The sequence below is a fragment of the Accipiter gentilis genome, chromosome 20 (assembly GCF_929443795.1).
Source record: "Accipiter gentilis chromosome 20, bAccGen1.1, whole genome shotgun sequence".
Classification (NCBI taxonomy): Eukaryota; Metazoa; Chordata; class Aves; order Accipitriformes; family Accipitridae; genus Astur; species Astur gentilis.
Window position 1 is genome coordinate 18,816,007 of NC_064899.1, and position 15,953 is coordinate 18,831,959.

Below are 15,953 nucleotides of genomic sequence, written 5' to 3' on the forward strand. Positions count from 1 at the left end.
AACAACCACATGCAGAGCAGCTTGCCCCAGGAAACTTCATGCCTCCCATAGAAGGTGGTGGATGTGAGAAAACTGTCTAGTTTTAAGATCTTTGCAATATTCAGAAGTTTCAAAGTTGTTCTTTTTGAAACCATCAAGAAGATTTTCCCCCTATTAAATGTCGTAATTTATCCTAAAATGGCTTTGGAGATAACACATGTACTGCCTGCTGAGCTGCGACTTGACTGATGCCAGCTGTGCTAGGGAAGGGCATTACATGGCAGAATGTAGAGCTGTGCTCCTGGTTGCACTTTCTTTCCATGATTTCTCTGCCTTTGGTGTGTGCAAAATGGCTGGGCTGCAGCCAGGTGGGGTAGAACCTGATTCCTGTCCTCCTGAGCATCTCACAGGCAGGGCATTAGTGCAGCTCTGCAGACTCTCTACATGAGATGTTTGAACTCATTTTGTGAGTGCATGCTCAGGGCTATCAGTGTAAGGAGAGCAGCCTCACTGTCACCTCCCACCACAAGCATCTTTTCTAAAAAGAAAAGAGAGAGGCAGCCATCCATGCCAAGAAGCACACAGGGATTTAAAGCTAGAGGCAGGATGGGGTGGTGGAGCTATCTTGTATCAGCACTCAAATGCTGGAGAAAGTTGGGCTTTTTCACCCTCCACTCAGCATCCTGGCTGTTTTGAATCTTAATTCTCCCTGGAAGATGAAATGCAGGGAACTGAAATACTTAATTTGGGAGGAAGGTAGAATTGCATGTCAGGATTCAGGAGCCTAAATAAGTTTGCAGAATAGTCTCAAGCATTTCATTAAATATTTAGACCTTTCACTATTCACAAGGGTGAAGTATTGCAAAACACATGTATTTCTAGTGAGTGGCAATAGTATGATATACTGTATAGCTAATTGTTAGCAGTATATTATTTTTCCTGATGCATCATGATTGCAAATGTTTCACTCTAATAGTGAAACTTTTGCAGCTAATATACAGCCACATGCACACGTGTATGTACCACTTTCTTCAGAAACAGTTGTGTAATTGCTTTTGACATTAACCAGCATGCTGTGTATCCAAGGAGAATTGATCCCTGAAAGCCAGTTCCTGTCCCTAGCCACGTAACTGGCTGTACAATATGTGGGCTACCAGCACACTACTGTTTCTAATTTGAGAGGAGAGTTTTGACTGTGGCTGCCTATTCTGCTGTGGAATTTGAACAAAATGCTTGGAACAATGAAGATGCTTTCTTGACATGATATGATCCATCCTTGCAATTTCTGGGGGCTTGTAGTATGCAATGTAAACTGTTAAAAGTCAAATACACTGTGACACAAAATAGAGCTGCAGCATACAGTGAAAAGTTCAATGAGCACTAGTCATCATCCTGCCTGCCTTTTCTAGAGGTAAGGACAAGTCTGCAGAATATCAGAATTGGTAAGGAAAATTGTTTTTCACCTTCTACACGATTCAGGGCAGGAGCCACTCGGTGGCTTTGCCTGACTCTTCCCAGGCAGCACGGAAGCACACACAACCTGTGCAGGTAGTTTTAAAGTTGTGTTGTGGTCTTCATCTCTTCCTGAGACATTGGTGCACTAGGAGACTTTCTTGCATTAAATCTCATTTCTGCCAGGGGTGAGCAACCTCAGCCAGGGATTAGGGTCTTCCGCCACAGCTGCTTCCCAAACAACAGTGGGCTGCTCCGGCAGCAAGGTGGGATGATATTCAAGGTGCTATAACAAGAGGTTATCTCCTAAGTAGCAACTCTGTGAAAGGTTGATAAAAACAATGGTACTGGGAATGTCTGTACTGTCTTCGTATCGTAACAATGGTTGTAGTAAAATAAATCCCCAAGCAGCACTCTGCAGGGAAAAAGTGAAGTCCTGATGTCTTTTTCCACTCCTTCCTCAAACCTACAGCTGAGTCAAAGGCCCACGGTAGAAGAGCTACGCGAGAGGAAGATCCTCATCCGCTTCAGCGACTACGTGGAAGTGGCAGACGCGCAGGACTACGACAGGAGGGCGGACAAACCCTGGACACGACTCACAGCCGCTGACAAAGTAAGTGGAACAACTTTGCGAGAGCCATGATCTGAATAGCTAGAGCATGTCGTGGCGAATGGCATCCCTGGGGTCCCACAGGTCCCACGGCTGTCAAGGAATAAACCTCCACCTGATGTCCCTTCCCAACACACCTGTGGTTTCTTCCCATTCACGAGGTTTGTTGTTTAAGTCATAAATCTTTGGCAAGAAGGCTCCTATATGTATGGAAACTAGGAGCAAGCTTAGCAGCATTACACCATTTAAACAGAGAGGAGGGAATATCAAGCCCTTTGAGGAAAGGTCTTGATGGCAGCCCTGTTATTTGTTTGTTGGTTTTGGTCTTGCCACATAATGCTGCCATAATGCTCCTGCAAGACCTAGCAGAGCAGTGTGACAACAGCACTTGCCCGAATTGCTGTGCCAGGACGGAACAGGCCTGAGTGCAAAAATGCCAGCAGGTCAGATTGACAAAGGCACCTCTGTCCCACCAAAGCCAGGTAACTTCTCTCCAGTGTGTTGCAACAGAGGCCCTTACTTGGGACTTCTGCCAGAGAGTATTTTAAGCAATAAACTGAAATCGCATGAGCCCTGCAGACAAAGAAGAGATGGGCGTTTGGTATTGACAGCGCTGTCCTCTGAGCACGGGTGGAACTTTCACAAAGTGGTGTCTCTGGTGTTGGCGTTGGTGGCAGGGCCATTAAACTGCTGGCAAATTATGAGTCACATCCTGAGGGTCTTAATGGTGCCTCAGGAAGAAGATTTAAATGTTCTATGGCCGCTGTAAGAAAAGAGGACGAGGCTGATCAGTGATTCCCATGCTCACAGTCACTCTATGATGCCCACATAAGTGCAAAGACTTTCAGGTACCTGAATTCAAGCCTTGACTATTTCTTTGCTGTGACACTTACGCAGCCATGGGGACCATGATGTCCAATGTTTGGAGACAGGAGCAGGATTTCTGGCCACACCACTCATTTGTGGTGCTCTTGGTTTTATTCACAGAGGAAAGGGCAGCCAGTTACACTTGTGTAATTTAACCAAAGGTCTTGTATGGTTTTGTGACCACTGGTTTTCTCCTTGACAGAGGGCTTTTTTCAGTTTAGCTTTGGCTAAGTTAAGGTAGCATAAACTGATCTGAAAAAAGGAAAAACTTCCTCCAGACTGTCCACAGACCATAATATAGTGGGTTAAATTAGCTTTTCCCATTTTATCTCAGCATGTTGGACAAAGTCTTAGTTTTATTCTCCCAATTGGTAGATGAGGGAGGGAATAAATATCCAACTGATTCTGCAGCCTTTGAGAGATCCCTGCCTGGGATGAAGGGCGTGGAGAAACTTCAGCTGGGAAAGGAGAAGATTTGGTGTCCAGAGAGGTCCTTCCTCATCCTGTGTCTGTTAAAAGAACAAGTATTAAATACCACTATTAAATGTAGCTTGGTAAAGAATTCAGTATTAAGGCAAAGTACTTTGAGGTCACTTTTTCTTTTTTATAATGCATGTGCAAAGTCAATACTCGGAGCAAAGGGCTTTAGTTCCCCAAATGAACCTTTTCTCAGCAAACCAGAAGGAATGTTTGTCATTCTAATATTAATGTCACTTACGGCATAAGGAAGCAGATATATTCTTTTTGGGGGTTGGGTCCTGTGGACAGTATTCCGATTTCTGCTGTTCAGATGACATGCTTTTCCCCACCACTGTGTCCACTGTTGGAAAAAATAGCCAGACAAATTGGAATCAACTCTGAATGCCTGACAAAGCTGCAACATCCTATAAAAGATTATTTTCTTCCAGAGCTTTGATTCAATAACTGTCTTCATTGGTCAGCACAGGTTAGATTTATTGCAAAAATAGATTTTAGTAATGGACTTCTCTGTTTGTCAGTAAATCTTGCTCTGTGTGCTGGGTGTAGGGAACTGCCTTCAGTCTGACTTCATTTTTACCAGGTTAGAGGAATAAAAAGGGCACTTTTAAATCTCTCCAACAGATGAGGGATGCAGGGGGGGGAACAGATTTCAGACCTTGTGGGAGTCAGCAGCCCGTGTGGCCTCCTTCACAGTCAGTTAAGTAGCAAATTGGTTTGCTGAAGGTAGGCCCTTGAGTTGCTGCATAGCCATCGCTCTGTCCTGATAGATGGATGCAGAGCCCAACAGATATTTCTAAGGTAAATAAAAAACCAAAGCTGTGCAGAAAGAGCACAAGGGGCCTTTTCTGTAGACCACACTCACAAAATCTATCACTTAGGGCTTGTCAAGGCAAAGGTAGTTGGTGACTGGATCAGTGGCTGTTGCAAAACCCCTGTTTTGGCCTCGTGCTGTTCATACTAGTTCAGATTTCCTTCGTCAAGAAAAATTCCTCACAAACATGAGCACCGCCAACTAGAGCAGCCACTTGCAGCCGCTGATGCTGATGTTTTCAGCATCACACAGAAAGGCAGTGGTACACACCTTGGACCTGTGGGAGCATTTGGCCACAGCACCCACCTTGCATGTCCTCTCCAAATGGTCACAGTGAAGCCTACTTGTGAGCTACAAATACCACAGGGCTATCAGAAGTCTTGACTTTGGGCTTGGGACTTAAGCCAGTTCTGCTGAGCACCATCTGTACCATGAAGCTGAGTCCCTCCAAGTCACCCCTTCTACTTTTTTATTCTTCAATATTTCTCTTCCCGCCAGTCACCCCTGCTTTTCTTTACCCCATGGACAAGCCGCAGAAGCTGTAGGTAACTGGGTCCCCTGTGGAGGCTGAATACAACCACCTGTGGCTAGTTTTCTGCTCGATTAGTGCATTGAATTGGTTCAGCAAATGGCACAGCTAGGTCAGAAAGGAGGAGGAGGGTAGAGGGGCAGAGCCTGAACCTGAGCCTGAGCAGAGGGCAGGGAGCCAGGCATTCCTCTTTCCCTCCCAAATAAGCTCAGCCGCTTTAGGCAACTTCACCCAAGGAAATTCAGGACTGCATAAAGGTAGGAGACATCTCCAATAGAAGTCTGGCAGGATCCAGGTGGAGTTTACTCACAGTGCAGCTCTGAAACAGATCACAGTGTTTGAGAAACTGTGGTGCACGTTTTTTTTCTCATGCTTATGCTAATTTGGATTTTGTACATGAAAGTGTTTACATAAAAAGTCAGAATTGTGTTCTGTATCTGTGTTGTCTACGATACATTTTCAAATTGAGCCATTCCACCGAAGCATTTATCTCTTCCCTTTACGTGATTTAGAACATGTTTATCTCTGTTCCTTTTCACATTTTAAAGTCTTTTTTATGTTTTTCTTTCTCTCTCTGATAATGTTATCTGCTTCACTTTTAATATACTGTTTTGAGAACAAAGTGAGCTTATTTTGATCTCTCTCATTTATACATTTATGAGTTTATTTGTCCTTTGCAGGCAGCCATTCGAAAAGAGCTTAATGAATTTAAAAGCACTGAAATGGAAGTTCATGAATTAAGTAGGCATCTAACAAGGTAAGACGAGATTAATTTTTTAAGACTATCAATGAATACTGTTGTTTTCAAAAAAAACCCCAGCAGCTGTTTCTCCAACACCCACTGAACGCACCATGAGGTCTAGACAACATTTAAAATTACAGGCTGTAAAAGAAACTCGCACAGATGAACTCACACTGCCCCATTACAGGGCAGTATGCAGGCACATGCCATCTGTTTAATGAAGTGTAACTTCCTTTTATTTTATTTTTTTTAATCATCATGCTCTAGCTGCATGTCTGTTCTTCTGATATTGAAAGTAAATAGTGTTGGTGTCTGAAGGAGGACAGGGAACTCTTGTAGAGCCAGCACATAGCAAGGTATGAATGAGCGTACACTCAATCCCCGCCCCGAGCATACGGCTGTTCCACACTAGGCACGTCCCACGTACAGATCTCTCAGTCCTGTTCTCCATGTCCTGCCACAGGCGATGCAGTGGGGAAACTGCACGATTGGCATTATAAGAGAGGCACTAGTTTTTACACTTTTAGGCTTTTTTTAGTTAAAAAGGTAGAGACTAAATGACTTATCCATGACCCCAAACTAACAACACTCCTCTTGGACAGGCTAGGGCTGAGGCACACTGCGGGGGTCAGGGCACGTCCCCTCACACAGCCTGTGCTGAGTCTGCTCTGGCTTTGATGCCGAGATGAGCTGAACTCCAGGCATTTCAGCTGAAGTCAGGCCTTTGCAAATCAACATTAACCCCCTCTCATTGTTAGACATTAAAGACAAGCGTTAGGTATTGAAGACAAGTGACAGCAAGATCTGGTGCAAAACTGGAGTTGCCCTTGTATTAATACGTTCATCAGCTAGGTGCTCATAAAAAATGCAGTCAATACATTTAAGAAAAATACAGAAAAGCTTAAGGCAAAATTAATTTTGTATTAGGGGATTTTTATGTGTATAAATTAATAATTATATTCAAATTCACCACATGTATTATGCATATATTCCCTTTCAGTAACAATCTCCATTCTACTTCCTAGCATGTGCTAGGATGGTTGCACTGGGGTTTGTACTAACTGTGTGCTGCTAGAAACAAGCCAGCTGCTTTCGAGCCACGAGGTCTGGAAGAAGCTTTAGGGTGTGCAGTTGGCCTAGATCTGTTGACCCCAGTGACTGAGCCTTTGAGGGACATTTGGCTCACTCCTCCAAAAGAGTGGTAACAAATTTGGAAAGGATGAGGCTAAAAGGGGTGTTGCTACAAGGAGTTGAGCTCCATTGAGAACTCCATTGATTTCTATGAGGCCTTTAGCATCCCACAAACACAGAGACTAGTTTACTCTTCCAGAAGTCTCTCCAGCTGCTTGTCTTTAGCAGGTTTCTGGGCAGTATTTTGCTTCTCTTCCAGTGTTGGGGTGAGCAGTGACTCTCTGCGGTGACTCAGTTTGTATCTGAAAGCCACCAAGTGGCTTTGACTCACTAAGTCTGGGCCAGGCATACTCAGAGGTATAGCTAATATAATAGACATTGGAATAAGGATTTGTCTGAAGTTCAGCAGGACTTACTGGTTAGCCAAGTGCCTTCAGGAAATATGCACTTGAAGGAAGCACACTTAAACAAAATAGAGTAATTCCCTTAAACAAACTTAGATAAATCACCATTAGAGAATCATTAGCAAGCTGATGAGCTATTCATGTCATTAAGCAGTGGTATGAGCTGAGCAAAGAATATGTGTTGCCTTACTAGTGGGATACATTAATTCATGATAGAGTAAAAAATCAAAGGTTTAAAAAAAAAAAAAATGCATTTGCAGAGCTGACAAATGCAGGCCTCCTGGCACAGGGTGTACTTGCAGAAAGGGTGGCCGTTTTAGCTCTACTTGTCTCTTTAACCTCCATCTTTCTGGCTGAAGAGAATAAGGTTGGGCTAAACCAGGCAATTTTTGTGGAACTGGGCATGGTGTGGGCTGAAAGAGGACTAGCTAATCTGAAATAACTTCCTTAGGGATCTGATAGGATAGACCCAAAGCATATTAGTGTCGTTTGGTAGATTTTGGCGCAAACTGCCTATGAACTGTGAGTCTGGCGAGGACCAAGGAAGTGTGAGTATCTGTTCTGGGTCTGCAGTGCCAGCATGGCTGATGTCAGTGCTGCAGGAATCAAGCTGCCTAATTGTTTCACTGTAGCAATTAGTTCTCCAATGTTTTTTATGCAAAAATATGCATGTGAGGATATTATCTTACTATTTATCTTTTTTTCCCCCCCCCTTGGGTTTTAGGTTTCATAGACCGTAGCAGTTCAATTCTACCTGACTACTATGCCGTCTTCATAACTAAAAGGAACCATAAGTGCTGGTATTACTCACTCCCCTGTTAACGTACAATGTAAATCTTCTGAACTGCCTTTTTAAAAAAAAAAAAAAGTAGAAAAATAAATATTAAAAAAAGGAAAATTGTATTTACATGTGATGGGTACTGCAGCATCATCAGACCTGCTGGTTCAAGCTTCAATAACAGAAAATACCCCTGGTGGGAATCGTGCCAAGACTTGGCATCTATGTATAAGACTTTCCTGGCATGTGGATTTGCCATACGTGTTCAAGCCCAGCTGGTGGTGCATCCATTTTGTCTTCAGGCACCCCTCATCCTGACAAGCCTCTGTCATCAACTCTAGAGAGCCCTGAGATGGTGTTCAGGGAATCACTGGCCTGGGTGAAGTCTCCAAAAGACGAGCACCTGTGCCACTAAAGCACTTATACCAAACACTCCTTTCAGGCTGTGAGCACCTTATGAGGACTGTGAAGGAGCAGAACTACTCTACGGGCCACCCTATCTGTGAGTATCATCTGACTAGAAAGGCATTCCTTTCCCTGGAGAAGTTTATGGCCAGTCAGTAGGCATTGTTCGGCTCCCGAGCAGAAACAGGCATCACCTGTAAAGAACAGGACTCCCTACTGAAGGCAGCTCTAGCAACTGTTTATTTTTCATGTCTTTAAAGTATAATTTCCTAAACCCAGTTGTGAACCTGTCAGCAGTAAGCGACAAGAATGTTGAGGACAAGCAAGCAAAACCCATCTCTTCATGGTCACTGCATGGCACTCACTCAGCTTGTACTTTGTTTTTACACCTAAGCCCTGTGATTGTATGAGAGTTGACACACACCTGGCAGCAAGAAAGGCTGGAATTCTCACTGGCTCTGCAGAGGGACACACGACAGGAGGAACTGGGGTTTCAATGAGGGATATCTGTCCTCTCTGTATCAGGTGTTTCAAGAACTGATCCTTCATACCAAGAAAAGCATGACAGATTGTGTTACCTGGTCTAACAAAAGGAGTCTGGTGCGTTGGTACGGATGGTGGGACTTGTCACCAGTACCCACAGCTGAGGCATAAGGACAACAATTCAGAGGTTTTCTGTTTTGGTTTTGATTTATTTTTATTATAGTGGTTTAACACACAAACCGACCAAGTAGAGCTCAGAGAGCTGGTCACTCTGGGCCTGGTTTACCTGCCAACTTAAGTGTGTGCTTAACATGAAGTAAGCATGCAAACAGCCTCACTGCATTCAAGAACATGTCTGACAGGCTTAATTGAAGCTGACCACATTTAAGTGCTTTTCTGAACTTGGGTCAGCACCTTCCAGAGTAAGTCAGTCCTTAACTAGTATAATGCCAGCAAGCTGGGGCAAACATTGTCTCGGATTCCTTTCCAGCTCTTACAAGAAACTATTACGCCATGTTTTGGGCCAGTGGCCCAGAGCACTGTAGCAACATTACTGTAACAAGTTCCAGATTATTACTTCAGGGCGCCTTTTTTTCTTCCATAATACCTATTTTGCTTTGACAGTTTGAACAGAGAGGCCAAAGTTTTTTACTTACAGTATTGTTATTTCTGTTATTATTTTATTATTGTTTCCTTTCTCCCTGTCTTCTGTGTATCTATCCACTCTTCTGTGCTCCCTCTCTACCTCCCCCGATGCCATGCTAACATTGCCCTTCACTGATTGCGGGCTGAGAAGCCTGTCACGTGTGAGCATTTAATGGCCAATGCTGCATAGTGCCAACACTCCTGCCCCTTCTCAGGCCTCTGTCTCATTCCGCTGGTCGCAGGAGTGAAGTGAACGGACCTGCACGTAGCCCAGGGAGTTGCTCTAGCATCCAGCCTGGCCAAACAACACTGGCTGCGAGGCTAACACGCTCCATTTATGCTTAGCAGTGGTACTCGATACCTCACAGGTTTGCTCTCCCCCAGAGACAAATGAAAGCATTTCATACTCATCTGTGACCAGCCTTGCAATGCTACGGATTATTAGCTATTAAATAAGAATTGGCTGTTGTAGGATGGATGATGCTACAAAGGAAAGTAAAAACTAGCTGGTTTCTGGTGCCTCATTTTTGAGGCATCCTGCCTCTGATGTGATATGCTTCCCAGACTGGGTAATGATTTCTGAAGAACACACACAGTGATCCCTGTATCACCAGCTCACAGTTGCTTTAGATACAAGTTCGTCAGTAGTGGAAGCCTTTAATGTGCAATGTTATCAGCTCAGTGCAGCAAAGACAGAGCACTTACTAGCCAGAAATACACTGCTTTGGGGTTATTTTCATGAAAACCTGGGATTCATGTTTTTAAATTTATTCACATACACATGCACGCCTAACAAGACTGCATTACAGCTTTAAAAAGGGAAAACAAAACTCTAGGCTTTTGACTACACACACTGCAACACCGCTGTATTGAAGAGCAACAAGCCCTCTTGTTCCCACTATGGATCTCACACCTGCCCTGGCATCGTTAGCTTAGAGGTTCAATGTGAAAGGGAAAGGACAAGCAGTGGTGACAGAAATCACAGGACATAGTAAACTGGTGGGAGGAAAATGTGATTTTTTTTTTTTATTTTTTTTTTCCCCATTTTATGATTAAGAGGAAATAGGTGGAAGTAGCAGACTGCTGTATTAAGAGGAAAGAGGTGGAAGCAGCAGACTGCTGCTGTCAGTCTGTTGTCAGTGCTGGAGTCCCCAAGGGGAATGGGCAGTCTGTGGGCAATGGTCACTCTGGGTACAGTCACTGTCCCTCAGCCTGCCTCAGGATTCATGCTGTCCCCAGGGCAGCTACACGTGGCAATGCTTTTTTCTTTTTTTTTTCTTTTAAATTTTTTTAAATGATGTTAACTCCAGGCTGAGCAGACGCTAGGACACAGTGGAAGAACTGCCGTATGTCTTGCAAATTGCAAGTAGAGCTTATTACTGAAAAGGAGAAGGAGGAGGAGAAAGAAGCCATATGAAGTGTTTGGCACTGTAGTAAGCATCACAGAACTGGCACTTCATCTGGTTTTAGCTTCAGTGGTTCTGGGTATTTTGCAAAGTTACTTTTTGGCAAGGCATTCTTCAATAACCTTTCAGTGCCTGAACACTGCAGTGCGTCCTCAGTTTGCACGCCCACCTCTGGCATCCATGGGAAGTTGCAAGCAGACTGGGGAACAGCTAGTCCTTTTTTTAAAATCTGTTTTCTTCTTATCTGTGAAAGCCATCTCTACCACAGTAAAGTAGTTGTTACCGCCCCGCCCCCAACACCAACAGAATTACCACTCATGATTTCCCCCCTTCAGCTTGGGTTATATGCAGCATGTAAAGATGATGGCATTTCTGGTAAGACTTGGTTAACGCCACAGTTAACAATAGTCATCCTCATTCATGTTACAAGGAGATTAATAGTAGTAATAAAGAAATTACATCAGGTTTAGAGAATGGAAATATCAACGCAGAACAAAAATGGCTATTCTAATCATCCATCTCCAGGGCTGATAATGGAGATGATATTCTAGAGTCAAGGAAGAAAAACATTTTGGTTATAATCTACTGAATCCTGATGGGTTATTCATACGTAAAATGTGCAAGTACTGTGATATCTGTTCTACAACCTATGGAAAGATGAAGTGGAAGCTGGCAGGGCTGGGGAGGGGGTGATGGGGATTGGAAAAGCAATTCCAAAGTGTCTAGACAAAAGTTGTGATTGTTTGAAAAAAAGTGATGGTGAGGGACACGATGGTGGCATCACCCTCCCTCCCACCCACACACCCTCACCAGCAGCAGGCTATATGGACCAGGCGATGTATTTATGACTAACAGGGAAGGTCAGTGTTCTGTCCTTTCCCCACCCTACGCCCTGCTCATCAGGTACTTGCAAGGTGAAGTTCCAGGCTGCAGGTTGGCTGGGACACAGCTCAGGCCAGCTTTTGTGTCTAGACAATTCCTAGTGTGTGCTCTAGGCATTATCAGAAGAGAAGGAAGGGGCTAAAGAATATATTAGACTTCTAACTATTTTAACTGAAACAATTTAGTGAGCCCATTACACATATTTCAGCCTAAGACTTAAATGTAACTACAGCACTTCGTCACCACTGCAACTAGTCACCAAACTCACCCTTCATTATTTCTACAGTTCCGTGAAAACACGATAAACCAAGAGGGGGGAGCACTTCCATCATGCCTAGTGAAAGCTTGCACTCATAAAAATAGATGGGCGAGATGGAAACCCAAAGTTATATGTGAACAGGGGCTCCCTAACGTGCCTGCAAATAAAATCACTTTGTATAAATAGCCATGGGAGATGACTAAGCTAATAAAAAAAAATCAGGAAAGAAAAAGGGGACAAATTATTTTTCCCAGGTGTTCAGTCTGCTCAAGCTTGGAACAGCTTCCATAAACAAAGAGGAGGTTACGGGCACATTACCTGCATTCCCATGTGTCCCAGTTACTCCTGCACCAGTTGCATTTTCCAGTTGATATCCACGTGTATGTATATAGTTTGTCTTTGTATAGGAGTGAGTGTGGTGGCTGTCAATCATGTGCTCTTCCAGTATCGTAATTTAACAGATTATGGCTGTATGAAAATGATGTAAATAACTAGAAAAAAATTAAACTGGATCTCTATGTCCTAGTTTTTGTACATACTGAAACTGCATGGTATTTAAATTATTGTTTGTCTCTGATGTATGCAGTTTCTTAAAAAAATTGATTTAAAAAAAAGCATTCATGTGCCTGCGTATTTTATCACCCTCTGTCCCACTGACTGAGAGTGTAACAAACGGCTGCAGTCGAGGACACCAGCCATCCTGCCGCCAGCCAGGCTCAGCACTGCAGCCTGGCAGCTGCAGTGACACAGCACATGCCCACACCTCAGCAGGGCGCAAAGCAGAAGAGCAAGACTTACCAGAGCAGATCGATGGGACCTTGTGTTGGCTGAGCCACTTGTGCCATCTCTATAAGCTGGTTCAGCAAAGGTGTGCAAAGGAAGATGACTGGCAGCTCAGCTGCTACCATTGTACCCAAAACCAGGCTAGGAAAGAAGAAAACCACTGGTCTGCACTAGAGACACACACACAAAACCAAAACCCACCTCTCACCACCATGTTGTTGGTACAGGGCACACTGTCAAGTGCTGACTGCCAGAGTCAACGTGCACTATTTGCCAGCTGAACTCCCTTCCCTGTTGACGAGTTTTTGTCCAATATGCAGCACCCTGTGGGTAGAGAAAATGCCACCGAGTAGTAACAGCAAGTGCTAGTGCTGTTCAGAAGAGAAGCCATACCTGCACATCCAGCTACTTTCATATCAACTTTTCATCTCTGCCCTGCCCCGCCCCCCCCAAGTAGCTTCAGTGGTTGCACAGCATTTCAGGTTGTGACAAGCTGCAGCCTCTGTGTAGTGAAAAGGGGAAGAAAAAGAAAAAAACAACCACCTTCTTCACAAGAGAAAGTATGTACCTTCAAACAGTCTCACTAGCCTTCTGCAGAAAGTACAGAAGGTAACAGCTCTGCTTAGCTTAGGCTATTTAGTTTTCATAATTGATGGTGCAAAAATTCTGACCCCAAGGAGACAACTGGCACCCAGCTTCCTCACTGTGAGTCCCACAGCTGGCAGGTGGGAGCAGTTCCCCCTCCTCTGGCGCACACAGTGGCTTCCAATTACACAAAAATGAAAGGAAAGACCTATAGTTTAAATGACCAAATTCTGCTCCTTTCCCTTGCTGATACAGAGCTGCAACAAGATCAAAACTGTGGTACTGGGCTTTTTTGTTTGTTTCCATTTGGATAAGTTTTCACTGACCTCCTTACAATCCTTATTTGTGTGTGTTGGTATGTATTTCCATTCTGGCAGCCAACAAGTTTGTAGCTATCCAGTGAGGTTTGGATAAATAAATGAAGTAAAAAAACTCCCTAGGTTTTTTACTTCAGATCCCCCTCCCCTACAACTAGCTACAGTTTCTGTAGCAGCATTATATAGTGTTTGGTTACAGAAATTTCCATGTTTTAAAAAGAAAAGAAAAAAGTTGGTGAGGGTACATTGTAGAGGGAATGTGGGAATATACATAGTATCTCTTGTACGGAGACCCCTACGCAAGGGCTGTATTTTTAACTGAAACATTTCATAAAACTGGTCTAAGGAAAGAGACATGTCTTCAGTAAAGTCCGTGTAATTACTAGCAATCAAATTGCAACCTAATGCCATCTTTAGGCAGCAAAGCAAGAGGAAGGCTGAAAAAATCAATTCTCCATTAAACAGGCAGCCCCCAGTGACCAGCTCAGCAACACCATTTGTGCTATCTTCACCAGCTGCTTCAAACCACCTCAGAAAATACTTGGGAGCATAGGCCCACAGGAACAACCGGCAGCCAGGTGCACCCTGCAGTCACTCTCTTGCAACATTCCCTGTTAATGGAACATAAGATGGATACAACAATGTATATTTTAACATGTCCTGGTAAGTTTTACATACATGGATACATGAACCCTGAGAGGTAGGAGATGATAGCCACATCTGTTTAGCAACCATTTTAGAATGCAAAAGCTAGATCCATACACACATCCACATGCACACACACCTGAGAGCCAAACTTCAGCCCAGAATAAAGGCCACTAGCCATCTGTTTGGCAGGGGGAGTGAGGAAAAGGGAAACATGCTGAGCCTACTGAGCAAATCCCGCAAGAGCCCTGGAAGCCCCGTGCTACCAGACATGAGCCCAGCAGAGCACTCACAGAGCAATGTGGCCATGCCCTGGTCGCATAGTCCAGCTGGTCAGCGTGGGACAAAGCGGCCACCCAAATCCTGAGCAGTGTGAGCTGATGAAGCTTCTGTTGTGCACATGGACATCACCACGAGCCGTCATGGCAAGATGCAGATGGTACAACACCACCCTACACCCATGCCAGCAAGCATTGCCTACAAATTTTACAAAATTGCTTATAAAATTTTTCCCCGAGTTGCAGAATGAAGGAAAGCTTAGCTTTTTAGGAGCTCTGGCGTTCAGAAAGACATCATCTTCAACTGAAGTCATCCCATGTGTCGATGAAAGTTGATCTCCCATCCACAGAAACCTGCTCTGTATTGCTGTTACTTTATCAGCCTCTCAATTACTGTATTATTTCAGCCGCTTTTGTCTCCATACTCTCCTGCTTTTCTTTCCATATTCTCAGGCCCCTTACTAGAGTTCAAATCACTCATCATTTTTCAAGCATCATCTTGTGACATCTGCCATTACTTTTCTTATCTGGAGTTTCCATCACATTTGGACGTCAGCTGGAAAAAAACTGGTGCATGCAACATGGGAGAGCACAGACGTGGCATTGCTCTAAACCTCTCTGGAGGTTTATCTGCTTGAGGGGAGAACTGAACCAAATTAAGCTTATTTTTCCTGTCTGCAAAGCCCACTAAGGTATTTGGGGGGGGGGGGGGGGGGGGGGGGGAGGGAGGCTTGAGGGGGGAGCTTGCACTCTCCAAAATGAATGCTTCAGTGTTGTTTCTATTATCTCCAGGGAAAATAGAAGGGGGGGGGGAACAACACACAAAAACCACTCTTAGCAGCTAGTTCTATACGAACAAACAAGCATGCAGCAAGCAGTTAGATACTCAGCCAGTCAAAGAGAAATGATGTAAATAAAGACAAAATACCTCATTTTCAAGCTTCTCGGGAAAAACAACCATCAGATGACCTGTTACCACACTCCTCCTGAATGACACAGAGGTAACAGAAAACAAATAGCAAAGGTAACCCCTTCCCCGCATTACTTAGCCACGGATTTCAGTAGGAGGCTCAACTACATGCAACTTCAAAACAATCTGTGTAAGGAACTAGTAGGCCATAGCAGATAAATGACCAAACTTGGACTGCCCACTAAAAGTGCCTGGCTGGACACTACAGCTATTGTGGTGTTTTAGTTTAAGAGGTCGAAGAGCAACTGTTAGTCACATATGCCAAACTCCAGGCTGATTACAATCACTGGAAGCGCAGGCTTCCCAAACAGTGGACTGTGCTCTAGGTTGGGACTTTAAAGGTGTCTTGCCTCAACCTCACCCTGATCATCACATGCTAGGGACAGTGAAAGCTCACATTTTGCTGTTCTGCTTTCTCAGGAAGTAGGTCTCTGAGCCAAAGCATTATGGGCAACTGAGCAGACATCACCACCAATTAACTGAGTGTTACATTAGCCTGATTCATACTGTCA

At 44.1% G+C, this 15,953-nt stretch overlaps 2 protein-coding genes across 7 annotated transcripts in view; one reads left to right on the forward strand and one right to left on the reverse strand.

The window, feature by feature from the left end:
• PHACTR1 (phosphatase and actin regulator 1) overlaps window positions 1–7,826 on the forward strand; it is a 292,025-nt gene extending 284,199 nt beyond the window's left edge. For all 4 annotated transcript variants that reach the window (XM_049824013.1, XM_049824011.1, XM_049824010.1 and 1 more), the window contains exons 11-13: window positions 1,904–2,044; window positions 5,409–5,485; window positions 7,730–7,826. In XM_049824013.1, coding sequence (XP_049679970.1) covers window positions 1,904–2,044; window positions 5,409–5,485; window positions 7,730–7,745 — 234 coding nt within the window. In that variant the 3' untranslated portion in view covers window positions 7,746–7,826. The remainder of the gene's footprint in view (window positions 1–1,903; window positions 2,045–5,408; window positions 5,486–7,729) is intronic.
• Window positions 7,827–9,495: 1,669 nt separating this feature from the next.
• The window catches only part of TBC1D7 (TBC1 domain family member 7), a 29,589-nt gene continuing 23,131 nt past the window's right edge, over window positions 9,496–15,953 (reverse strand). For 2 of the 3 annotated variants that reach the window (XR_007508953.1, XR_007508952.1), the window contains exons 10-11: window positions 15,400–15,457; window positions 9,496–14,159 (exon numbers count right to left, since the gene is read on the reverse strand). The gene's annotated coding sequence lies outside the window, so the exon portion shown is untranslated. The remainder of the gene's footprint in view (window positions 14,160–15,399; window positions 15,458–15,953) is intronic. The other variant, XR_007508954.1, reaches the window with a different exon arrangement.